This window comes from Acipenser ruthenus, chromosome 4 (assembly GCF_902713425.1).
Source record: "Acipenser ruthenus chromosome 4, fAciRut3.2 maternal haplotype, whole genome shotgun sequence".
NCBI classification, from domain to species: domain Eukaryota; kingdom Metazoa; phylum Chordata; class Actinopteri; order Acipenseriformes; family Acipenseridae; genus Acipenser; species Acipenser ruthenus.
Window position 1 is genome coordinate 77,008,658 of NC_081192.1, and position 27,526 is coordinate 77,036,183.

At 38.4% G+C, this 27,526-nt stretch overlaps 2 protein-coding genes across 4 annotated transcripts in view; one reads left to right on the forward strand and one right to left on the reverse strand.

The window, feature by feature from the left end:
• Positions 1-192: 192 nt before the first annotated feature.
• On the reverse strand, positions 193-15,163 carry LOC117399390 (DNA mismatch repair protein Mlh1-like). 3 transcript variants are annotated; one of them, XM_033998504.3, is made up of 19 exons: positions 14,817-15,162; positions 14,148-14,238; positions 13,738-13,836; positions 13,072-13,145; positions 12,600-12,672; positions 12,372-12,463; positions 11,965-12,007; positions 11,633-11,721; positions 11,433-11,545; positions 11,090-11,183; positions 10,505-10,658; positions 9,532-9,893; positions 8,935-9,083; positions 7,990-8,098; positions 7,401-7,464; positions 6,576-6,677; positions 6,024-6,116; positions 5,474-5,587; positions 193-963 (listed from the first exon to the last, which is right to left on the reverse strand). In XM_033998504.3, the coding sequence occupies exons 1-19, from the start codon at positions 14,921-14,923 to the stop codon at positions 796-798; spliced, it is 2,190 nt and encodes a 729-aa protein (XP_033854395.1). In that variant the 5' UTR covers positions 14,924-15,162; the 3' UTR covers positions 193-795. The 3 variants fall into 3 exon arrangements, 2 of the variants coding, with proteins under 2 accessions (XP_033854395.1, XP_033854394.1); XM_033998503.3 differs by having other exon boundaries at positions 6,513-6,677; XR_009328535.1 differs by lacking the exon at positions 193-963 and having other exon boundaries at positions 6,592-6,677; positions 14,817-15,163.
• Positions 15,164-16,834: 1,671 nt separating this feature from the next.
• LOC117400395 (TPR and ankyrin repeat-containing protein 1-like) overlaps positions 16,835-27,526 on the forward strand; it is a 45,567-nt gene continuing 34,875 nt past the window's right edge. The window contains exon 1 of the mRNA XM_034000291.3: positions 16,835-17,261. The gene's annotated coding sequence lies outside the window, so the exon portion shown is untranslated. The remainder of the gene's footprint in view (positions 17,262-27,526) is intronic.

Genomic DNA, 27,526 nt, shown 5'->3' on the forward strand with positions numbered 1-27,526 from the left:
ACTGTAATGGCAATGTGTGAGGGCTGACTCATAGTGGCACAGATCACTTTTGAACTAATGCCAATAGTATTGCTATGAATAAAGAGTGTTGTTCTAGTGGTCATTGGATCTCTGACTTGGTGTCAGCCTGTTAACCGGCCCTTTATTAACACTTAAACCAAGTTCCAATTAAATTACTTAAATAAACTAGTACACTCTTGAAATATATACTTTTATTTTTAATTTTTAAACTATGTACACAATATGTTTAATACAAAAGAACACGGTATCACAAGTTGCATGTTTAAACTACATTGAGTATAAAAAAAAAAAAATCAAATCACTTTAATTTTATATAAGAACTATGGGTACTATTCACAAAGCTTTCATTCACAAGTATTTATCCCCTATTGGGGATTCATATCCCTGAAGACACCCATATTTACTAAAGAACAAGTTATCCAATTGTGATTAACCCTGGCACAATTTATCGTAAAAGGGACTTAAATGGGCTGTCTGTAGTGGCTACATACATGTCAAACTTTCATTTTTACTCTAACTAGATAACTGCTTTTACAATTATGATAAAATAATCTTTTAGAGAATCTGGGGGATACACGGAGGGACCTATCGCACATACATACAATTTATATTTTATATATACATACGGTGGATGTTAGGCACGGTGACATATACATGAATATCATGAAAAAGTATTACTGAGATGCACACTCCATCAAAACTGACTTTTTAGGCTTTGTGAAGAGGACCCTAAAACAGCATTCAATACCACCGTCTTTCTCAAGAGAAAACAAATCAGCACCTCTCAAAGACTTTGTAAAGATCTGGCAAGTTAGCAATTTGTAGAATACTCCCATCTTCTGTAAAGTGTTTAGGAGGGGCAAGAAGTGTTCGGAAGGCTTTAAAAACAACATGCTCAACAGTCCACTTCCACGATGCCCCACTTGACCCAAGCGCTTCAGTCTAGAGGGAAAGACAAAAAGTGGGTAATGCTTCAGAATAAGTGACAGAAATTCAAATGCATTTACTTTTTAATTCAAATATATTTTCACACTGTATTCCACAAAACCACATAGTGTAACCCCAAAGCCAGACTGAGAAATCAGAAACGCCAGCAATATGTAGCATAGTCAGTACTCACATATCCGACCCTATAAAATTTTGACTTCAGTGACGGTTAAACAAGTGTGACGCATATCTGATTATTTCATCTGCTTTGACGTGTATGTAGGTGAGCACGTTGTAACCTGCCCCCTACCACCCAAACAACCCCCTGCCGTGCACACACACACACACACACACACACACACACACATTTTATACAGAAAGAAAAAATATGACTTGCGTTTGAGGACCTGTACAGGGAGACGTTGACTCTTTCATTGAAATTTATTAACTCGTGAGTTGGGGGAATAACACAGCAGTAAAAGAAAAAAAACATTCATTGTTTCAGGGAACACAAAAAAGATACAATGTCAAAAATACAAAGCTGAATGGGCTGTGTTTTAAAATAAGTAGGCTTCCATTGGATGTACTATAGTTGGTTTTGTTGGTACAGTACTATATTTTCAACAGAAGTAGTTTTTTAATTCAGAATGATATCATTCTGAAAATATCACTTGCCAAAAGGGACAACTGGACACGTGAACTGTAACACAGTACATACTTTTAAATCCGGTACATATTGTAGAAGTATGTACAATTCCCCATTAATGACACAACACAATGAAACCAAAATGTTACCCATGCACAGAACTGCTTAAAATGTAAAAGTCAATGCAATTTAACAAAATATTTTTAAAAAAACAGAATTAAAACAGTATCCAATGTCAGTCTTCAAAATTGCAGAATATTGTTCTCGATAAGGCCTTAATGTCACAGTTCAGTTGCAAATGAAAATGCACAAAAGCAACTAAAGATCACAGATTTTTAAAAAAAATGCATCACAGTATCTAAAATTGATGATTAACTTTTACATTAGCGTGCCTTGTCTCGTTCACTTTGTTTTTGGAGGAAGCGCTGTGTAACTGCAGTGCACAATAAAGTCAGACTGATTTGCCATGCCAGAAAAAAAACAAACAAAAAAAACACCATGCAGGCTGTGATGGTTAAACAAGTCAATTGTAACATTGAAGAGATGGGCTTTGTATCAGAAAACTGGCAACAGGTAAGTGCATTAATTTGTTACTTATATATATACATATATATTTATATATGTAAACACTGAAGTTGCTCAGTACATTAAGGGAATTCACAAAATAGGTGACCAAATATTACCTAGGTGTATCACAATGCAGTACATGTGTATTACATTCTCAAAAGGAAAAGATTCATTTTTTAATATTTGGGTTCGAATTTCATAATGACAACTAAATGTGTTCCGAATTACACATTAAAGAAAAAAAAAAATTATATATATATATATATATATATACACACACACACACACACACACACACATACATACATACATACATACAGTGCCTTGCAAAAGTATTCAGACCCCTGACCAATTCTCTCATATTACTGAATTACAAATGGTACACTGAAATTTCGTCCTGTTTGCAAGAAAGAAGCCGTTACTCAAAAAGTACCATCTGAAAGCACGTCTGGAGTTTGCCAGAAAGCATGAGAGTGACCCAGCTGTGATGTGGGAAAAGGTTTTGTGGTCAGATGAGACCAAGATAGAGCTTTTTGGACAAAACTCAAAGCGCTATGTGTGGCGCAAACCTAACACTGCCCATGCCTCAAGACACACCATCCCTACAGTGAAGTATGGTGGTGGCAGCATCATGCTGTGGGGATGCTTCTCATCAGTAGGGACTGGGCATCTTGTTAAAATTGAAGGAAGAATGGATGGAGCAAAATACAGGGAAATACTGCAAGAGAACCTGCTTCAGTCCGCTAAAAAACTGAAGCTTGGGAGGAAATTCACCTTTCAGCAGGACAATGATCCCAAGCACAAGACCAAAGCAACATTGGAGTGGCTCAAGAAAAAGGTGAATGTCCTACAGTGGCCCAGTCAAAGTCCTGATCTCAATCCCATTGAGAATCTGTGGCACTATTTGAAAATTGCGGTCCACAAGCGTCGTCCAACCAACTGAACAACCTGGAGCAAATCTGCCAAGAAGAATGGGCCAAAATCACTCCGACACAGCGAAAGGTGGCTCTACCAAATATTAATGTGTGGGGGTTGAATACTTATACAAGCAAGATATTTCAGTTTTTTATTTTTCTTAAAAAATATTTCCCAACATAAAACCAATGTCACCTTACAATAATTGATTTTGAGTTTCAGTGTTTTAAAATAAAATATCAAACAGAACGAAATTTCAATGTACCATTTGTAATTCAGTAATATGAGAGAATTGGTCAGGGGTCTGAATACTTTTGCAAGGCACTGTATATATATTGTAACACAGAAAGGGCTCTGCATGTAAATAGTTGGGTGATGTTTGTGTGTTGGTGGTGGTTGGCAGGGATGGGGTTAATTCCTCTCCCTGCCAAAAACATGTGAGAATGTGGCTGTTCCCAAACTAGGTAACTGGTGTTGATTGGGAACAGCCACAGACTATAAAAGAGAGCTTCCAGCTCCATTACAGAGAGAGATCACCAGGGAGCTGGTATGAGAAGTGTTTGGCTGTTTAAAAAGAAGGTAAACTGTTTTGTAAGCGAGTGTTGACAGGTAAACGGCTTAGCTGTCCTCTGTGTTAGTCAGGGACCTGTTAAAGTGAAGGTAGGCTCTACGTTTGAGCTAGATTTTTGTTTTGTTTGTTTATTTTGTTTTGTAATAAAAGTGCACGAAAGTGCTTCATTGTGCAGTTCTGTGTTTTAAAGGGCAAACAAGCCGACGACAGAGAAGCTGTGTTACTAATTATATATATATAGTTAACTGCAAGGATTGCGTTGCAACTGTGGATAACACTCAGAAGGATTTAATCTCCATACAATTTTCAGGTGTGGCGATTATAGTATTCTTACACATATCTTATGAGTAATTACGGGAATGAAATACTTCATATACATCAATAAAAGTTTTAGTGATATAGTTTCAAATTCATTTATTGAATTGTTAAGATTAAATTATGAAATATTTCACTCATTGAATTTTTATACAGTTAATTATTATCTGGTAGTTATAACATAATTACCAGTTTTTGGGGAATACATTTAGCAGTGCTGCTCATATGAACTTTGTCTTTGGACTAATTATACCTGTTTTACACACCTCTCGAGGGCAGACGGCCGTTACATTTGGCCTTTTTCCATCCAACTTTTAAGCTCGGTAAAATGCGAATAAGAAAATACATGCGAAAATGGTTTAAGTCAACTTTTACTCGCATGACAAGCTCGCTCGCTAGAGGTGGTTTTATTTTTAGACTATTTTAGGGACTCCTTCTGAATCATATTATACATTAATTCAAATCATGTGATGAATACTATCCATATATGGACTGTATCAGGGGTTTCCCAATATAAACCAATCAGAAGTCACTGCCAAAAATGCGCTGATTTGCCTGTCAATCACACAAGCAAATCTTATTGAATGCGTCACCTTTTGCTAAAGATATTAATTAAAAATAAATTACTCAGTAAACACCCCACCCTCGACTGCAATTTGTAAATGAGAGAACTGTCAGCATTATTTTGTATCATTTCAGATGTACGCAATAATAACACAAACTGAGAAATAATGTCTGAATTTGTTAATGTTTTTATTCTTTATTCAGTAATTATTTTCTCCCAACCTTTAAACTAGTGGGAAAATATGTGAAAACAATGCTGCAGGTTTTATACCTTTACCTTTGTAAGTACCTTTTACGCATGCAACACTTATTTACATCATTTTTGACACTCACTGCAGGTTAAGTTTTCCCCATACGGGATGTACATTTTATTGTTGGTTTTGTGAAACAGGGCCAACGTTCATTGATTTTTTTTTTTTTTTAAGAGCTTAACTTGGTAGAATATACTCGCTACACTAGCGAGCAAGTAAAAAAAAAATTATGGAAAATCATCTAGCGAGTATACTTCTTGCGAATAACCTGAAAACGTAGCGACACATGAAAATTAGGCTATGACATCACAAAACGTCACTGGGAATTCCCTTTGACTCGCTAGAATTTGAAGTGGATGGAAAACCATTTTTTCCCGCTTATGTCACTACTATTTTTGTAGCAATTTTACCAAGTAACTTATAAACTCACTCGATAAATGGATGGAAAGCGCACTATTGTATTCACTGCAATTGAGATCACCTTTAACATCCACCTGCAGACTATCTGGAGAGGTTTAGTTCATTGCAACTGGTACAATCTTACAGACTATTGTTAGCCCTGTCCTCCATACTAACTTACTGTCAGTTCAGTGCAATTGACCCGTCATGTCAAATCAGCACCTTAAACCCTATTGATAGCATTAACAGCGCAGTGGATTGATCAGTTACAGTCTACAAGTAATGTGAAAGGAATACCTGCTGTTCAAGTACACCTGGGTTCTCCAGAATGTACTGTTTTCTGATGGAGTAAAACCTGCTACATTCCCGGCTGAAAGACTCAAAACACTCCTTTTCATCATCCCAGTTAATCTGAAAAAAAAAAAAAACACAATTCTAAAATAAAAACCACGTTTTGAAAAGTTATATCAATTCTGTAGCTCACTGGATTGATAATTCATCATGTTCCTGTTCATTAACTGGCCAGTAGGTTACATTATTTTTGCTGGAGAATAACTTTTCCACAATTTTCATTTATGCACCTTTTGTTTTGGTCATTGGAAAGTCAACTACCAGAATTGAGTTATTATAATTCTCTCTCTAGACAAGCTCAATATTGCAGCAACAGAACCCACAACCATTCAAAATGACTGCAAACACCATAAAGAGTTGGGGAAATGTAAAACAACCATTTAAAAGCCATTTGAAGTTAATTATCTGACCCCATTACTAAAAGTGCATTTACGCCAGGGGCAAATATATACAAAACATTTTTTTTTTAATGTGAAAATAATACCAACTTTCATACCTCTGTGGCTAGCCGCAAGATGAACATGGGCAGTCCCTCCAAAGCAGGGATGTAATTGTCTAACAGCAATGGTAATCCAGCAAGGTTCCCCTCCTGTCAATGGGGCACACATCACTTTAATAAAGCAAAACCATTCACATTAAAAGCACTGCTGTGATTCTAATGGGGTTTGCTTTTTACTTAGCACCTTGCAGCACCTTGTGGCCAAATACTGTAAGCAGCACAATAATTCCAATGAGAATTACAATCCCCTACAAATGCAGTTATAGATTATATTTGTTTCTTATCAAAGACAACTTAAATTGGCTACATAAATATTTTGTTGGTTTGTTTTATGGATTTGATTTGTTTAAACAGCAATTTCTGATCCTATTGGTCCGAGAGCTGAACTGCATAAAGTTCCTCTTTTCTGATATTGGTTCAGAGTTTAAATAAATAATAAAAAAACAAACAGTTAGAGCAGAAACTTTTTTTTTTCCCCCCACTGACCTCATCAATTTCCATTGAAAAATAATCGTACAACATTTCAGACTTTTTCTTGAGAAACTCAACAATATACTGTGCCAACCCCTCTTGGGGACCGTCCTCCTCAGTCCAGCCACTTTCAGGGCTCTCCAGTGCCAACATGGCCAGATCATACAAGGGAGCAGGGGTCTGCCATGTAAAAAAAAATAAGAACAAGAACAATAAAGCATTACTGTCTATTATTCAATTATTTTGGCATGGATTTTGTGATATGAGCATGCATTTCTGGAAATGTATTCTTGGAAGTATCAGGCTTCATTGATCCTTAATGCAAAAAACACTTGATAATATGGAAGAATTTGACGTGCATGGAATTAGTTCTTGGATATTATTATTATTATTATTTATTTCTTAGCAGACACCCTTATCCAGGGCGACTTACAATTCTTACAAGATATCACATTATTTTTACATACAATTACCCATTTATACAGTTGGGTTTTTTACTGGAGCAATCTAGGTAAAGTACCTTGCTCAAGGGTACAGCAGCAGTGTCCCCCACCTGGGATTGAACCCACGACCCTCCAGTAAAGAGTCCAGAGCCCTAACCACTACTCCATACTGCTGCCCAAATGTGGGGGGACTTGTTTTAAAAAAGTCACTCTGGCCTTAAAAATAAGTGCCAATTCAATTGAGGTTCCCATATTATATAAAAGAATTGTAAGTGTAGCACACAACGTACTATATTTAAACTCCACAATATCCTGCTGGAGAACCCCAACAATGAAGATTGGGTGGTGTCAGTTAAACTGTCCCCAAAGCTATTACAGTAAGGGTTATGCAGCAACTTTCAAAAGTACTGGAACTGCTTTCACCAAACATGCTTTAGGATTGTAAAAGAAGCATACTTACAGATAACCTAAGGACTCCAAAATTGCCAAAGTCATATATCAGGATCTGGTAAAACAGCTCCTGGCTAAAACAAAATAAATAAATAAATAAATAAATAAATAAAAATAAATACAAAAATGGATTTGGTGTACTTAAAGTATGTTGCGATATATCTAAAGAAATGCCTGGTTTTAATAGCAGTAATCTCAGTGGGGTATCAGCCAACTGGATTTAAAATACCAAAGTACTGTACCACTTGCACATGGTACTATGGTGTGCCTTCCTCGTTTGTATAGTGGGAGACCGGGGTTGAATTCCCCGACGGGGAGATTGTTTCTAGGAGGCTGTGTGGTCCAGTGGTTAAAGGAATGGGCTGTACCCAGACATAATTGTAAGTGACTCTGCAGCTGATGCATAGTTCACACACCCTAGTCTCTGTAAGTCGCCTTGGATAAAGGCGTCTGCTAAATAAACAAATAATAATATGGAGTCTTAATATGAGCTAAAAAAAATAAAATAAAACAGTGAAGCATCTAAATACTGCTGTAATGTACAGCATATAAAAATCTGGTTCCAGGATTTAAACTGTGGGAAGGTACTATGTGCGCGCCTGAGCTTAGTGATGTTGAGAAGGTAGAGTTTGGTCTGGTGCTGTATCAGTGCCCACTGTGGATTGACACAGCCCACGTAGGAGTGATTCTGCAGCATCTCCTGGAGGCCTGCAGAAAGAAATACACAGAAGATCAGTACGTTTATTATGCTCCTATCTGGCAACAGTAAGAGCACAAAACCATTGCTCACAGCTTAACGGTGTAAAGGGGTGTGGCAATGCGCCCCGCCCCTGTGTGTATTTGTGTGTTATGTGTTGTGTGTTGCGTGCGTGTGTTAATGTTGGTGTATAGTCATTGGTACACAGGATATAAACGGGTCTGTGTTTCACGTGTATTTAAAAAGTGTAGATTTGTATTTAGGCACGAGGAGAGCACAAATCACTTCACGTGCTGGTTAAATGTAATATGTGAGCACGGGGTTGCACAGAATTAATTCACGTGCTGGGATTCAAGTGAATAATTAATTAGTAATTGAATCCCAGCACAACAGTATATATAGATGCACATTTCTGTCACTCAGGTTTAGGTGTTCGGTGAGTGGAGAACGGGATTGGAGACGGAGGTAATTGTAAATTGTAAAAGTAAATAGTTAGAGTATCTGCTCACCGTGTTTGTTTGTCTGTGTAGTCCGTTTTGTTTGTCTGTTTATTTTGGCGAAAGTGCCGTGCCCTGTGTTTTTGTTGTTTCAAACCTTTTATTTTCTGTTCTGTTATTAAATGCTGAGCGAAAGCATTCGCTCAGCTTCACCAAACCCCAAATCTCTGTCTGTTTATTTCCTGCTTCTGGTCTGACGCCACCCACTCCGGCCGTCTTTGTGACAAGGGGCCATTTGAGTAAGATTATTTCCAGACCATCCAAAGTTTCATAAACACAATTTTTGCTGTATGGATCTTGTTATGATGTGGTCTCATGAAACAAACATACTAAATAGATGAAACTTTGACCTTTATGTGCCTGGTCGCTGATTTCACGCCTCAGCTCCTTGATGCTGGTTAGCTTGATAATGCGCCTTTTCGGCACAGAGGCAGCAGTCGTGTCGCTGGCCCCCTCATCATCCTTCATTTCCACATCTGAACCCACCCTGTGCCGCTTCCTAGAAAACACAATAGGAACACTGTGAACCTTTCCTCCCCCAGACAACCTTTTCCATTGTCACAAACAAACTTATTAAAAAGGGCTTGAGAGGGGTAGAGAGAGAGAAAGTATAATAGTTTACAAGAGAACTTACAAATACAAGTTTGAATTAGAGTGTTGTAAATTAAGTCAGTGTAATATATGAAAACATTTTACTGTGGGGCAGGGGGAATATATGAATATATATACAAAAAATCCCTCAAGATTTTGATGTTTTTAAGTGAGCCTACAAAATACAATAATTGTCCAGGGTGCAGCCATGTTTTTAAGGGTTTATGATTGTATCTCTGAGATTTTGGATTAAGATATTAATACAAACACATATTATTATTATTATTATTTATTTCTTAGCAGACGCCCTTATCCAGGGCGACTTACAATTGTTACAAGATATCACATATCCATACCGAGGAGGAGGGTTCAGTAAAGAGGAGTTTTCTGAGTCTCCTGTTTCTTTCACATCGCCCATGAAGTCCTCAATATCCAGATCCTCGGATATGCCAGCTATCAAGTCTTCGTCGTTCAGCTCTTGCATGTCCACGTCGCGTTGCTCTGGCTGCCTGGATGAGCCGCTCTCAGACACCGCCAGCTCTGAGGGTTCTGCCTGAGTCTTATTTGCCGGCTGTAAAAATGCGTCCAGCTTCTGAGCCCGAAAATCCATGCGCACCATCTGGTGAGCGTACACTCTGTCACTGGCACTTGCAGCTGAGCTGGAGGAGGCTGGCTTTAGGATATCACCAGAGGAGATGGCAGGGCCAGGCAGCAAAGTCTGAAGGGAGAACAGAAAGAAAAAGCAAAACTGAGAACAGTTTTTTGCATTTTCCCCACCAAGCCTGTTAGAAATGTATGTTGAAAGTGTGGTTAGATATAGTTAATAGTATATCAGAATGACACATTTTTTGTCTAGGACTAGAACTAGGACTGTTCTTTCCTTACGTAATTTAGATTTCACTTCAATCTGATTGACATACCTAGCCATAAACTTTAACTTTTTTGTTTTCGTGATAAATCGCATATCAGAAATCAACCAATCACAGTGAAAGACTTGCCAAAATTCCAGCACATTTTATCTTGTGTTTAGATATCATTCCAAGCAGCCAAAACAGCTCCGCTTCACGGTCCTCTGAAACTGCACGAGATGAGGCTGTTATGGGCAGTTTCATGGATATCTAACTTTTTTTTTTTTATTCTTATAAAAACACTTTTTTTTAAATGAGTTAAAGCTTTGTGAATAGGGCCAAGTGTTTTATTCTGCCATCTCCTGCTTATCTGTAACCAAATTCCACTGAAACCTAGTAGCAATCAGAAAGACATTTTTTATTGTACCCAAGTACTGGCTGTCCTAAATCCTATAGACTTTCAGGTGTGGTGCTGGTGTACCTGAGTGAAGTATGTGCGGGAGGAGTTGGATCCCAGCAGTTTGCTCTCAATATGCTTCTGCACGCTCTCTACGATGCTGTCCTCGTGCAGGAAATGCACTTCGTGTTTAGTGGGGTGTACATTCACGTCAATGTTGTGAGGGGCAATCTCCAGGCTGCCAAAAACATTGGTAGTGTGCAAAAAAGAAAGAAAGACATAAAATGACATACAATTTCTACAGCTACCAAGATTTCAACTGTAACTTTAGGAATTGCTATTACCACTTAAGGATTTTAGAATTACAGTTAACAAACCTTTCATGACTAATCACTGTAAGAAAGTAAAACCTGTGCTTTTGAAACTGTCAGTTCTCTAGTGAATTACAGGATGGATGGATGGATGAATAAATGGATCATAAGCCATCAGAGCAACACTTTTTTAGCTACCGCTTGCTGTGCCAACTTCTGTTTTTTTCAAATTAACAAACAATTGCAGCGTCAATATGGCCTGTACAGTGACCTCAGTATCCTATTTGGGGGGAGCAAACTTAAATTCAAAGCAAACATCTGAAAAACACTATCCTAACTACACCCTGTCCATATTTACCTAAGATACAAGAAGGGGTGCATGTTTTTTGGGAGATAAGCTGCATAAACGGCTTCTATGGCCTTCTTCAGAGCACTGGATTCAACCAAACGATCTGTGGAAGAAAACAGAGTCAGATTGACCTCACATCCTGCAGAGTATTTGCTGGCTTCTTCACTCACATCTAACTTACAGGGTCTCAGCAACAACAAAATAATAACATGGATAAATTGCATTTTATAAATTACCAAATTACCATTTTTAGTTTATCAATAATATTGACACATTTTTTACGATTGCTCATAAAAAAAGACCCAACGGAGAAACACAAACGTGTTTTCCTGATGGCCTCAGCAATACGTACGGTTAATGAAAAGCAAGAAGATACACTTCTTCACAGAGTAGTTTGCGTTTGAGACGTAGCCTTTCACGTTAAAAGCCAGATTCGGATCTTCGCAACCCACTTCAATTAACTCCCTGTTGAGAAAAAAAGGAAAATAATAATTTTCCAGCGCACTGCATGACAGTATTTGTACGAAAACCAACTTCTAGTTCTCCCTCTACCTGCAAACATCATTCCCAAAGATTGCTCGGATGTTGTCCACGGTTGAAGCATTTGCTAGTGTTCTAACATCTGCAACAGTTTCCCCTTGCTGGAAATACATTAAAAAAAATAAACACTTTTAGTGAGCAGACAATTTGGATTTCACAAATTTAAATTCCCACCAAAGAAACTACTCTTACAAAATTCAGCAACTAGTGAAATTCAGATGAATGTAAATCATAACAGGGGAAATCAATATCAACCATGATATACCGCTTTTATTTGTTGAATCCAGAAGAGTAATGTAGTTTTATCAAAGTAAAAAAAGTACAATGAACAAATACAACAATACCTTTTTCACAGAAAAGCTTTTACCAGAGTTGTGTATAGCATATCTGCAAAAAAATTGATAAAAAAGGTAGATATTCACATCAAAATCAATGATTACAGTATACCTTTAAGCACTAAGTACATTAACAAAAAAAAAGCCCTATCATTTCCCATTAGTTTCAGTTTCTTATACTGAAAAAGTGTAAAATAGGCACAGACACATAACTGGATATTATATTAGTTTACTGCTCTGCCATTTTAAGTGGAATCATCTACATTATACTACTAGAGTGGTCGGCAGTTTAGAGGAGTTCTCTTTATTAGTCCTGTATACAGGTCTACAGTGTTACAATCTAATCAATATTGTTTTATACAAAACACACTACTAGATTTCTCAGAGATGACCTTAGGAAAATCATGAACACTCACCTGCTGACTACCTCTACTATTTTAGAGTATTCCTCACTTGCGCTTTTCAGTGCCTTCCTCCTCGTCGACACATTGTAGAAAAGATCTTCAACCTGCGCACACAGCACGTCACAAACAATTTACACGAATGGTTTAAAAGTATCATAATGCTTCTTTCATTAGTAGCCCAAAAGCCAATTTTAAAATGTACAGTTTTTTTTTTCTTCTTTATGGTTATAAATTACTTACAGAAATCTGCGTGCCCTGGTTTCCAGCACATGGTTTGGGAGGTGCCTTTAGTTTTCCATCACAATAACTGGCTCTAAGGGAACAGCAACAGTTTTGCCTTTTCTTGTTTTTTTTCAAAGCACTTCAAATGCACAGATGTTTAACAAATGTGTAAAATATTATGCGTTCATCACATAATAAACTGTCAAAACAATGCTAAAATATTATATTATGTAAAGCCACTAAGACTAGGTTACACACTAAGTAGTCACATAAGAGCAGAGAAGCCTGCACTGAAATCATATATTTTAAGCTGGTTTGGTGGCATACACATTTAGGGATTAGTGCCCACATACAGGAGTGTCATGAAACTTCTAAACCAGAATATGATCATTCCATATGGCAACAGCTCCACTGCCTCAGGACAATTATGGTTTAAAAAAAAAAAAAAGGGAGCGACCACGATAAGAGATTAAATATGATTTTACCTTACCTGTATGCACATTTTCCATCAGCTGTTTTAGTTGTTATAGTAACATGGGCCACGTGGCTTACGCTGGCAAGTGCCTGCAAATAATGTAATGTTGCAATTAACACAAGAACCTGTGTTATGTTACCCATTTCACATCCAGCAGCTTAGTACTTAAATTGTTTTTTAAAGCCCCTTTCACACTGGCATGCTCTACCCGAGTCACACCCTACCCACGTCACGACCAGGTGTCATGCAGGTGACAGAAGCCAGCCAACAATGTGTGTACGCAATGCCCCAGAAGCAGTAGCATTCACATGACCATCCTTTCAGCTGTTCATGATTTCAAGGTGGCAGACTTGTTATATGGCTAAACAGAATAAATAGAAATGGCCTTACGGAAGTGAAACCTTCACGCAGACGTGGCTCTTTGTTACTTCACCTGCTTATAATCACCCGTCATGCATTTTGTCTCACTCTACCCGGGGCAAAGCGCGTCGACCCACATCCTGAGGTGGGTCGCTGCCAACCCGTCTAGCTAGGGTCAACCCGGGTATGTGGTTTCACACTATGCATAACTGCGACCTGGGTAGGAGCACCAGTGTGAAAGGGGCTTAAGTTAGTCAGGTATTTTTACAAAAAAGTAATTGATAGTATTGGTAGTTTTTTGTTTGTTTTTTTTAAGCCTACCTCCCCTCTAAATCCATAAGTAGATATGGCTGCAAGATCTTCAAATTTCTGCAGTTTGCTGGTGGTGAATCTCTCGCAAACTATTTCCATGTCTTCTTTCTGCAACATACAAACAATATGTTAGGGTATTTATTTAAAATCAAAGTAAACAATAAAATGTGAAAAATAATAAAGAACAAAATAAACACAAAACAAGAAAAAAGGGACAGAAATAAGACTCCCACTGCATAGCAGTATGATCCATTCTTGATTTTACTATTAGTAACACATACCTTAGCGTATTGCCTAAACACTGTGGCTAATCAAGCTCATAGTAAAATATGAAATGGGTGAAACTACTATGCAACAGGAGTCCTATTTCCTTCCCTGAGATACAGGAAACTATTCTGGCGACTTCCACTGATACTTACCCGGATACCAGTGCCATTGTCCTGGATCTGAATTAGCTTCAGTCCACCATCCTTAACCGTCACATGAATACTGGTAGATTTGGCATCTAGACTGAAATGAAAACAAACTATACTGTATAAAAGATGCACAAGTTCTAAAAAGAAAAGCACACGGCCAAATTACAATTTGGGGAAAAACATTAAATACATAGTGTAAATGAACCTCAACATCACGTCCATTTTAAAAGTAAAACTTGGAATGGTCACGTCAAGTACACATTCTAACGACATGCTTATTTATATTGGACAGAGAAACTGTCAGGCAGGTGTTTGAAAATACTGAACAATTAAAATGTGTTGGCCTGGTTTGTTTATTAATGCCTCGACGTTACAAAATAGGCAACAGCCACAGTATAGTCTAGTTTATAAAAAATAGCATTCGTATTGTTCTGACAGGTTTAGTTACACCAAAAACAACAACTGTACTGTTACTGTTAAAAACACAAACACACAATTGAAACCCTGCAGTTCACAATTTTAATGCTGCACAATACGATGAGAGTTTTGAATTGGGAATCGTTGGTTTTATCGTTTCATTTTCATTCTATACTAAGTAGTTAGAATTAACGGACACGGTGATGTTATTTTTTTCTGTTCTACAGGAGAACGGTCTGTTATCACTTCACTCACCAGTTTTCTATCATCTCTTTGATGGCATTTGCAGGCCGCTGGATAACCTCTCCAGCAGCAATTCGATTTACAACAATCTCGTCAAGTCTCCGGATCGTCCCCGCCATCACACAGTCAGTAATACAACCGGACAGTAGATACAGGTTAGGGTTATTGATGGACAGTAATATATTAGGAAAAAGAAAATATCACCGCTTTGCTAGTACAAGTACACAACACACACCACTCTGCAGAACTCCCTACGCGGGGAAAGAGTGAGACCCCACCCCCTCGAACAACGACAGTCTGTGTAAACGTCGGGAAGAGTAAGTGGCACAAGCCTTCAATTTAATCAACTACCGCTCAGAAAAGGAGCTTTTATTTACATACTGCTGCACATTTGGTGCGTCTGTTCTATTATTTATAGTACTCTGCACGTGTCTCCAAGTACAGCAAGCCAAATTATCATTTAGAGATCTACATTAATTTATAGATATCTCGAAATATTTAGACATCTCTAAATCATATATCTACAATACATTTAGAGATATCTGAACATGATTTCCAGATGGAACTTTATATGAGATATCTAAAATTCATTTTGAGATGTCTTTAAATGATTTTCAGATATCTGATACCTCAAATAGACTTCCTGTTCATTTAGAGATAGGTCGATCATTTTGATAACTTTCTGTTCATTTAGAGATATCTCTAAATAACTTGCTGTTGATTTAGAGATATCTCCAAATTCAATGTATGATCTTGAAAAGACTCCCTGTTCATGTAGAAATATCTAAATGAACAGGAAGTTATTTGGCGATATCTTTTTACAGCTTATACAAGAATATGATGTACTTCTGTACCCTATTTTATTAATATACAGAATTAATACATGTGTATGATTATATTGTAGCGAAATAGGTTAACGCAGGCAGGAGCATCATACAGGGCGAGGCAACCCACATACAAGGAGAGGACGCTGCTAATAGTAATGAAAGTGCAAAACTAGCCTCATCATGTGGCAACCACCAATCTTTGAGAAACAGTAGATGAAGGCAGAGGGTTTTATGATGAAGATTTAAAATCGCCAGTTCCCCAATCTTTCACAGGATACCCAGAAGGATGGAAACAAGCAAGACTGTCTACACTTTGAAAAACATACCTCAAATAGACTCCGGGTAAGAAAGCTTCATAGTGTCATAAACTATACTGATGCACAATGAAAAAACTCAGTTTAAGTTTTACATCAATAGCTCATTGGGCACATAGACCTACATAATGTTACATTGATGTTACAAAACATTGAGCTCAAGTCATGTGACGTCATAAAAAACGCAAGGTGCTCAATGTTTGGGATTTGGTATATATATATATATATATATATATATATATATATATATATATATATATATATATATATATATATATATATATATATATTCTTCTATAGGCATGCTGTATTATAATAATAATTACCCATATAGAAAAAATACATACACATCATACAAGCTTCTTCTATTCTATATGCATAATATATTTAACTGAGAATTTGTTCCTGTGCACTTTGTTACAATTTTGTCAAATAGCATGTTGTTTTTCATCACATTTTGCACAGGAGTTTAAAAAATCTGCCAATAATGTCTCATATCAATTTTTTAAGTGTAATCTAAACATACATCTTAAAGGCACAGTACCTGAAATAAACATTTTAACAGAAATTGTAAACACCCATAGAAAACGAGACCCCTTGTCTTTATACATGTATCTCGTGTTGTGTTAAGCAACATGTACACAAAACAATTTAAAAGTACAATAAAAACTGTAAAATGTTTTCCCCATGCAAATGACTTAACAATCAAGATGTTTAAGAGACGTGTTCTCTCTCTCTCTCTCTCTCTCTCTCTCTCTCTCTCTCATCAGTCAACACGGTTTGTTTACTGATGCAGTGCGGGTTGTGATCAAAATAGCAGGGAGTATTTTTTATTGCAGTTGCGTATTTATTTTGAATCAAAATAATATGAGGTGAAAAATGGTAAGATACAGTCCAGTTATATACACTGAACGATTCAACATCTTGGAGCTAGCTCCGCGTCATCAAACTTTTGTTATTTTGCTACACGTGATAAATTGAAAACAGAAACTGACCCGCCCTCTAGAATACATTTTTTTTGCATCAGAAATGAAACTGATAAACACAAGAAATTCCGCAATGTTTGCTGCCTATATCTTAGCTAATTGAGCCGCACATTCAATTTATAGTCAACATAGTGTGAATTACTGGTAGCTGTGTATAACCCATAATTCTGAACGTGAACCTCGAGTCAAAGCTAATGGCTGGAGTTTCCATTTCCCAGAAATGACGTCACATGAGTTCGCAGTCTGCACAGAGAAGGGTTGAACTTGAACAACATTCAGTGTACAGTTCAAAGGGCTAGAACAAGGAATGGGCTGATGATACACACCAAGGTATGTTACCTCGCTTTATTACATTCGTTAATTTATATTCATTTATCTATTGTTTATAGTAAAGATTTAAAATGGTAGAAAAGCGTGCAGATGAATTCTGCATCTTCTTGACATGGGTTGATGGAACTTCAAGTTGCTGACACAGCTGTTGTCGATTCTGCAAACTAGTGATAAGGGTCTACATTTTTTTTTTTTTTAAATAATATTTTTAATAATAGGGGAGATTAACTTTCACACCAGACCAGATCGCGGTTTAACTACTCTTTCGAAAATATACATATTAAAAAAAAAAAAAGATTGAAACGACGTAACACCTATCGTTTTCAATCAACACAGATGCTACAGGTAGCCGTTTCATTTAACGTGTAGGTTGGCTTTGTCCTGTAGTGGTTCATTGTTTCTTAGACGTCTAAAGTGGAAATTGAATAGATGTCGTCTTTGATGTGTTGTTCTTTTTATTTGTGTTTAATTAACACTACAGGTGTCGTACTCAATTTATATGCCAGAAGTATGTATCCGCTGTCCTAAATGCGCATGTGCACTGGGAGTCATCTCTGATCAGCTCATTGGAATTAGTGGTTGTCGTGCTGAGCGCCTTCTGTCGGGAACACACTTTTGTTGGGCGTGTTTTTTTTGTTTCTGTTTTTGTTTTCATTTAACTTGCAGAACAAAAAAGAAATCTTGAAATGTAGTATATTTTGTCTAACAATTAAAAACATACTTTTTAATCGGCGATATTGCAGTCCAATACATTAAATTCGTGTTAATATTAATAACCAATTTTTAATAAATACACCGTGTATAGTTTTGTTTGCACAGGTGAGAACTGGGAGGGATATTCTACTGGCAATATAGCGCCGTCTAAATAACATCTGCACTGCATGCTTACCTTTTTCCAATAACATACACATGGATTCATTCTTATTTGGTGTATTTATGTACTTCTTCACCCGCATATTTCTGCTGTCTGTCTGCTGAGTGTCATCTTGCCAGGACACTTGTAAAAGAGGTCTCGGTTTAAATTATTATTTTTTTTTTCCTGGTTAAAGAATGAATAAATTAATTAATAACTTCGGGTTACATTTACAAAGAGAATCGCAGTGGATACCAAACTAGGCAGCTGACAATATCAGTCTTTGCCTGTATAATTTGGTGTCCCCTAAATATTTCAGACAGCGGTGCTCCTAGAAGTGTAAAATTCACACACTCGGTTGATCTGTGTCCCTTTTAACACATACACATGGTTTGATTGATATTGTGTGTATTTATAATAAGAATCACAGGGTATACAGAGAATATGATTCTATCAGATGGCTAATTTGGTATAATTTCTATGTGTTAATGGGACAGAGATAGACAGTGTCTGAATTTCACACTTACAGGAGCCCCACTGTCTGAAATATTTAAGTGATACCAAATTATACAGGCAGAGGCTGATATTGTCAGCTGCTAGATTGGTATCCCCTGTGATTCTCTTTGTAAATGTAACCTGAAGTTATGCGAGTGAAGAAGAAACAATAGAGGCGAGATTGAGTTGTAAAAACAAACACAGGGTTTATTTAGAGAACATTCAATTGTATAATAATGAAGTGCAGATTCATTCAATGAGAATAGCATTACTAGGCATATTACCTTGCTTTAAACATAATAAAGACGAATAACTGTAATTAAGTGCATTGTAGCACAGCAATTAAAAAAATAACAGATCAATAAGATCAACCTTGTAATTTAAATTTCCAAAGGTGTGCTTAGCTGGCTACACAAATACACCTGATAAACACACAGTGTGAATGTTATTCAAAAGATACTATATAGGGGGCCCCCCAAGTGGCCCTTTCAGTTAAAGCACTGCCTCTGGGAGTGCAGGATGAGTCACACAGCTTGGACGGCACCAGTTCGCGTCGGGCTGTGCAAAGAGGCTGAACTTTGCTGGGGACTCCGAAGGGGGCGTCGCATTGGCTCTGACACTCCCGGGATGTGTGATGGGGAAACCAACTGGGACTCATTCTCCTCATCAGCGAACCCTACTGGCCACAAACCGAGCACATTCAGAGTGGATAAAAAACAGAGCTGATCTCTGTTCTCTGGGATCGGTAGCCCGCCCACCTCTGCTCTAGATTGGTCGGCGTAAAAGCGATTCTGGCTTTAGGCTTGTGACGTGAATGCTCCCACACCCCCAGAACATCTGTGCTGAATTTCTAAATTGGGGGGGAAAAATAAATACAGATATTTATTATATAGTCTGTGGAATATCCCACCCATTTCTCACTGTGCAAAAAACACAATATGGGCCTATGTGTTTATTAAAAATGGGCTATAGTTAATATTGACACAAATGTAATTTATTGTACAGCAATATCAGTGATTAAAATTGTTAAGACAAAATTTACACGTTTCGCTTTATAACTGATTTGAATAAGACCAGTAAACTATTTCAAGATTTCTTTTTATTCTGCAAGAGAAAGACATAGAAAGAAAACGCAACAACCGCACGTAAAATTGCTATTTGGGAATTATATGTGCTTCATTAATTTTATATATAACATAGCTAAATTAGCTTAATATACTGAGTATGATATATTAATACGACTCCAAGTTTTTAAAGGAAAACAATATGTTGACTAATTCACTAGCCTGCCTGGTCTCCTGTACCAAATTATTTCAAAGGATGTAAGAGATTTTCACATTTAGTATGGGAGTGTCAAAGTGTATTAACTTTCTGTTGCACTACAAGGTTTGAAAAAAAAGCAGGCATACATTTGGAAAGATTCAGAGTCATGGGAAAGGAGTGAAAGGTGCCAAAGTTATTCCAGTTTGGGAAAGTACGAGTGCTCTGGATGATGAAATTTATGCAAAAATAACAATGAATTCCAAACTCTCTCTCTCTCTCATATATACAGTATATATATATATATATATATATATATATATATATATATATATATATATATATATATATAGCTAGTGCATCGCATCCAATCGCAACCTATTGCACCCGGAGTGATCAGCCGCAACTGATTGCATGCGACCGGATTGCACCCAAATTGCATAGTGTATCGTGGCCTTAAATCTAATCACATCTATCTATCTATCTATCTATCTATCTTCAGTTAAATAAAAATAGAATTGGACGTCTAAAGTGGAACTTAGATCTCTGTTTAGAAATACAAGTTCTTGAAATAGCAGATTTTTTAATCATTTAAACCTTTTGTGTACATGAAAAAAAACCTTCATTTGATATTTTGTACACTGCAGTTATACCTCCTTTCAAACCTATAGGTATTGCTGTACAATAAATTACATTTGTATCATATAAGGTGTGTTTATTTAATCTTCAGTTAAATACAAAATACAACAGAACAAAAATGAATGATTAAAAAATACCTCATACACACAAATAATAACAGCAGCAATAAATACAATATTAATAAGAATAAAGACTTGCAGATTGACAGGGAAAGAGAAAGACGTCCATTTATATGGAGGATAGACAAAGGGGTCAAGTGGAAATGTGAGATGAGCTCCACTTGAGCAACAAGTGAATATCAAAGGAGGGGAGATAATCTGAGCTGATCCACATAAGAAAAGAGACCCTCCCATGCAGTAGAAAGTTTAAATCCACAAAGTGTAAATCTAAAATTGCAAAACAAAGGAGGGTGGGGCAGCTTGCTTCCGATTGAGGAGGATCAGGTGTCTGGCCAGCAAGGTTGTAGAAGCCAAAGTAATGCATTGTAATTTCGACAAGGGTTTATCACCTGTGGGCAGCAGTGCGGAGTAGTTGTTAGGGCTTTGGACTCTTGACTGCAGGGTCATGGGTTCAATCCCAGGTGGGGGACACTGCTGCTGTACCCTTGAGCAAGGTACTTTACCTAGATTGCTCCAGTAAAAACCCAACTGTATAAATGGGTAATTGTATGTAAAAAAATTGTGATATCTTGTAACAATTGTAAGTCGCCCTGGATAAGGACATCTGCTAAGAAATAAATAATAATAATAATAATAATAATAATAATAATAATAATAATAAATCAGGCGGTGCAGCTGGCAAAGCAGTACCAGGCAGCAGAACCAACGCCAGCTAAGCTGCCTGGTTCTGCTGCCTGGGTAATTGTATGTAAAAATAATGTGATATCTTGTAACAATTGTAAGTCGCCCTGGATAAGGGCGTTGGCTAAGAAATAAATAATAATAATAATAATCATCATAATAATAATTATTATTATTATTATTATTATTATTATTATTATTATTATTATTATTATTATTATTATTATTATTATCACCTGGTACAACACCAAAAGAACAATGAGGGGGTGAGGGATCAATATTATATTGTAAAACTTGAGACCTCAATTTCATGCATGTGGGATGACATCAAACAACGGTATTATCCTTTTAAAGACTGTTTCAAGGACTTTCCAACAAATAAACAATTCTTTGACACAAGGGGTTGACCAATCGACTTTGAGCCATTTGAATGAGATTAGAACTAAAAATCAATAAAAAAAACTGTTCAAACAAAATGTAAACTTGCAGTAAAGAAAGGTTTTAAAAGGCAAAATTGATGCAGACTGATACTACTTCACATATTCTTTGTTTACCTAGGAAATGGTTGTTGACTGAGGCATTTCAATAGAATCTTGTCAGATCAGTTCTTACAATAAAATTAACTATATATAAATGTGTTGTACAGTTCATACAAACAACTCTACACTGACACAAATTATTGTTCATTAGTTTCTTCTAAGAATTATACAAAGTTTCATGAAATTCAGGAAATTGATATACGGTAGCCTTCATTAGACCAGATTGAAGTCAAGTACCTACAGAAGTTTCTGATACACTCAAGAACTTGTGCTAATAATGTCAACATCATCAGCACATCAACAGTGCATTGTATACTGTACTCTGAATTTCTGAATTTTGGGTGCTGCAACACTGACAAATGCTATGAGGCCACACCTGTTTTTAATAAAAAAAATCATGCAGCCTTTGCAGAATCATTCCTAGACGTGCAACCTTGAGCAAAAGCAAAAAAGCTACATTTTGGAAATTCTATATAATGAAGCATTAATATTAATATCAGACACATTGTTTTTGTTAGTTATGAGCCCAGGTTAAAGGTCAACCAGCAGTCTGTAATGTCTGATAATTCCTGGTGTGGAGGATTTATTTGTCAAAAATGGATAGTATTTTCTTTTTAATTTTAGGCTTTATATTGTTGTTCTTGGAAGTTATTTATTATTGTAATAGGTGCATACACATATACTGGGTGAACTGGAAATGCAGGCTTTGCCACATTGTTCCTGAGGACAAGGACTAAGTGATTTTCCTTACGCATTGTCAAGAGGTCTCCCAGTTTCAGAAGCTGAGAACTGTAAAACTTGTGATGTGCATAGACTGGAAAAAAGGAACATGTTGCAAAAGCAGACTTTCAGTAGCAACCATAGGTACAGTATATTTGCATTGTTAATTTATTGCATGCCTTTAATTGCATAGAAAAGAAAGACCCAACCTCCCCAGAGCCTAATTATCAAGATAACCTAATAGATTAAAGCTCTGTTTTTCCTGCTATCTCTGTTTTATCTTTGGGTTGCTCAGCTTTTTTTTTTTTTTCAACCTTCATCTCCAGTACCAGTGTTTCCAGCAGGGACCACCAGGTGTACCAGTAACTATATGCAATCTTTAAATGACAGTTGTAAAACAGAGATCAACCCCATGATAACCGTTTTTCATTTTTGTTTGTCTGCAAGTTATCGCTGAAAATGTGACGGCATCATCTAATTATTTGACAAGCGTTCACCACAATCAACATCACAGAGTGGCTGCTTTGGTTACCCATCAGTAACTTTGAAAGTTCACAACAAATACCTCTCGTCATCATTTCTCATTTCTCTGTGATTCAGTGGTACAAACAGACTGATACATTGCAATAGTGCGATTAAGGGAGTATTGTGGTTGAGAAATCATACTGTCATAAAGAACAACTGCCAGACCACTTGCAAGCCGTACCACAGGTTGAAAACCACTGCTGTAGAAAACTGCAGTCTCAGCGAGATATCGCTTGCAGGCTTGGCTGTTGCACCTCCATGGAGAGAGACCTTGACCTTGACAACATTTTCAGATCTTGTCACTCTGATTAGTTCATCGTGTTGGTTGAGTTTTTAAGGTACTGTACCTTTTTAACTTCAAGGCTGCAGTAGAGCTACTGTGCTGGGGTTGGACAGAAAAACACCTGCCATCAAAACTGCACAAACTACTGAGATCATCCAAAATATTTGAGAACAAACTGAAATGGCTCAAACTGCTTTGCAACAGGATTTCTAGATTCTGGCCTGAATCATACGTACTGTTTTTGACCAACTTGTTTTATAAAGCAATGGTGGCCAACCATACCTGAACTACCAACCCCTTATGCCTTATACTTTTCCACTTGTGAAAGAGAAAGAATGGTTCTTGGTGTTAGATCTCCCTCCCAACCTGCAAGGGCGCTGTGTAACGGGAACAGAATACCCTGGACTGGATGGCCTGACATTTCATTCCCAGGGTTCGGCGGAAGTCGGCCATTTAGAAAGGGGGCGGAGGTACAGTACACTAAGTCATTGACCCGGAAGGTTAACGGCGTGGCATCTGCGGATTGGAGGAGCAGTTGTGCTAGTTAACCAAGGGGTCATTGTTGACGGTATATAAAAGGGACATAGTGATGGGATCTGTTCCTTGTGATGGTTACGCTAAGAACCGAAAGGACCTGTATTTGTGATTACAACTGTGAGTGTTTTGTTTATTTTGTCTTGTCTGTCTAAAACACACTGTTTGTTTGTTTGTTAGACTAGACGGCTAACACGATCCGGTGCTGTTGCCCATAACCAGCACTAAATCCGGACAATCCTGCACTTTGTATCACGAATAAACTGTACTCACCTTGAGCACTACAGCAACTACAGCGGGGTAATTTTTCAACACAGTACAAGAGATTACTAAACTCAATTGATTTCAAAGTGAGGGTACGTGGCGGCGTGTCTGGGCTCGACCACCTGACCATTAACCACAGCGTCTTGGTCAAAGAGTCTGTTCAGCACGTCGTTACGCCCTTGTTCGAGTCGGAAGTCACTGGAGCAAGCAAAAAAATCAGCTCCCATGGCTTCCAGCTCAGGATCAGGTCGGTCCTGAGCGGAGGCATCAGCACCAGACCCCTGCGCTGGCTCCACGGCCTCCCTCCCAGAACCTTCACCAGTCGCCCCCACCTGAAACTTCTCAGACCCCCTCCATTGCCAGCCCTCATTCTTAGTGGCCCGGCGTTCCCGTTTCGTTTTTCGGCGTTTAAATCTATGGCAAAACCATGCCGGGTTGCGAAAGGGGACGAGCTCTAAAATTACTTACTCTTTCTTAGCCAATAGGGAGGACGGGGCCGTCACAGCAGCCAACCAATCTTTGAACTGCTCGCAGTCCTGGGCCAGAAAGACAGGCACTGACAAACGAGGACACAAACCCACTTGGACACGCATTACCTGCTGGCCAATTTTTAAATTTATAACAACCTTTGCATAAGTGCGCATATGCCCATGAATGCATTTAATATGTACCTGTCCCGTTATTATATGAGATTAAGATTTCTTGTATTAGGCTTGGGTTTGTGTACCATCCACTGTCACAGGAACTGGAGCAACTGAGGTAACTGAACAGTCTTACTTGGACGGATGAGGTCACATTCCACAGCGGGGCAATCCCGAGTAGTGTGGCCCACCTCCCAGCCTGACCAACACCTCGTGGGCTAGTTTCTTACCATGAAGCTTCAGCTGAAGGTTGGAAAACAGTAGCCATCAAAGGGGCTCGATGGTAGGGTGGGCGCGCAAGACCCCGGGCTGAATCCGCAGGAGCCCGTGGTTAACTGTGGCAAAGTGGTTTGCAGTGCACAGGTGTAGAGGTGATGCAGTGCTCAACACAATGACAAACAACAAAGTACTGGTGAAATGGTGGTTTATTTATAATCCAAAGTCTAATGACGGTAAATAAATGGAGGGCTGGCAATACACAACAATGTGTATTGCACAGTTCAATAAACAACGGGTTGCAGTCCCAAAATAATAGACACCGTTAAACACACACACACACAAAACACAGACACTGTCACATGTCCAGAGTGAGTGCTGTAGTGCTCGTAGTGTACAATGGTGCAGTGTTGTCCGGATTTGTGCAGGCCTTAAACGACAGTTCTGGATCGTGTTAGCCGTCTAATAAATAACAAACAATTAGACGATACAAACAAACAAAGCACTCACGATTATATTTTGCTTGTCCTTTAGCATTCTCTTAACCAAAGCAAAGGAACAGATCACCTAGCCAGGTTACCTTTTGTACCTTCAGTCACCCCTTGGTTAGCGAGTGCAGCCGTTTCTCCTCCAAGCCGCGGCTGCCACATCGCTTTCCCTCTGGAGCAAGGACTTAATGTACCGCAGCTGTGCCCCCTTTCTAGATGGCAGACTTCCACCTAACCCATTGAATGAATTGTCAAGCCATCCAGTCCAGGGCACTCTGTTCTCTTTATACAACGCCCTCACAGGTCAGGAGAGAGATTTATTACCAAGAATCATTTTGTCTCTGTCACATATCCCACCGCTCAGATTGGAGCCGAAGGAACACTTGGCTGAATCTACTTTTCCCATTACTCCCCCCTCCCAAAAAAAATAACCTGCATTTTGGTGTTCTTTCCCTGCATGGTGAATCATATGATACCAGATACCAGATATCATATGCAATGCCAGATACCACTGAGTTAACCTGTCCTTTATTGTGCTTAACCACTTGAGTGGGGCGTGGTCTGTGACGACATCGAATGAATGTCCCAGCAGGTAGTATCGTAAAGAGTGAGTTGCCCATTTAATGGCCAAACACTCCTTTTCAACTACAGAGTAGTTGCGCTCCTGGGGAAGCATCTTTTTACTGAGGTAGATGATGGGGTGTTCTACTCCGTATACTGTTTGGGACAAAACTGCACCCAAACCAACAAGCGTTGGTGTGGAGGATGAATCTCGGTGAAATCTGGTGTAATGAGAGTGGGGGCCTGGCAAAGCCTCTGCTTGATAGTATCAAATGCCGCCTGACATTCTCCTGACCACTTAATCAAATTTGGAGCTCTCTTTTCGATGAGGTCAACTAAGGGGTTGACCACTGTGGCATACTCGAGGATGAATCTTCGGTAATAACTGGCCTATCCCAGTAGAGACCTCACCTGAGCCTTGGTTTTGGGGATTACCGCCTCCATCAAAGCCTAGACTTTGGTGGCAACGGGTTTCGCCCGACCATTTCCCATTACAAATCCCAAATGTTGAGTTTCTATTTTGACAAACGTACATTTTCTCAAGCTGGCTGTCAGCTGAGCTACCCTTTAGAGACTGAAGTACGGCTGTAATTCTAGCCAAATGCTCTCGCCAGGTGGAGCTGTAAATAACCACATTGTCAATATACGCTGCCTAATACTCATGATGTTGGTGTAAGGCCTGGTCCATCAATCTCTGAAAGGCAGCGGGTGCACCATGTAGCCCAAACAACATGGTTATGAAATGGAACAGACCGTCAGGAGTTGAAAATGCAGTTTTCTCTCTAGAGCTGCAGGTTAATGGGATCTGCCAGTATCCCTTCCCCAGGTCCAAAATGGAGATGAACTTAGCCGTTCCCAGTCTGTTGAGAAGCTCGTCAACCCGAGGCATGGGGTAGGCATCGAACTTGGCAATAGTGTTTACCTTATGGAAATCAAAGCAGAAGCGGTTGGTGCCGTCCTTTTTGGCGAATATCACGATTGGACTGCACCACTCACTCCTGGAAGGTTCAATCATCCCAAGTTCGAGCATCGCCGGTACCTCTTTGCTAATGCCACCTTGTCGACTTTCTGGGATCCGGGAAGGTCTCTCTCGCACTGTGACACCTGGGGGAGTGATAATAGCATATTCAACAAGGTTAGTTCTACCGGGCAAGTCAGAAAAAACTGGGGCTATAAATAAGGCCTCCCTTGAATGCCAGGGCTTTAACAAATTGACATGATAAATTTCTCATTCATTACAGCGATTGGGCTGTTAATTTCATTATTTCCCTTTGCTATAGCCCGAATCACCACATGTGGCCCCTGCCATTTAGCACACAGTTCCAATTCCGACGAGGGAAGAAGGAGCATTACTTTGTCTCATAGTCGAAAGGTCCGAATTTGTGCGTTTGTATTGTAATGCTGCTGTTGCCGGTGCTGAGATGATTTGAGATTGTCCTGGGCCAAA

What these genes read in the sequence shown, in the direction of transcription:
- LOC117399390 (XM_033998503.3), bottom strand. Translation starts at nt 14,923, where the DNA reads ATGGCGGGGACGATCCGGAGACTTGACGAGATTGTTGTAAATCGAATT. An exon ending in AAAGCTTTTCTGTGAAAAAG is followed by an intron (nt 11,722 to 11,964) that starts GTATTGTTGTAT and finishes ATGTATTTCCAG; the next exon opens with CAAGGGGAAACTGTTGCAGA. An exon ending in CACCCCTTCTTGTATCTTAG is followed by an intron (nt 10,659 to 11,089) that starts GTAAATATGGAC and finishes TGTTTTTGGCAG; the next exon opens with CCTGGAGATTGCCCCTCACA.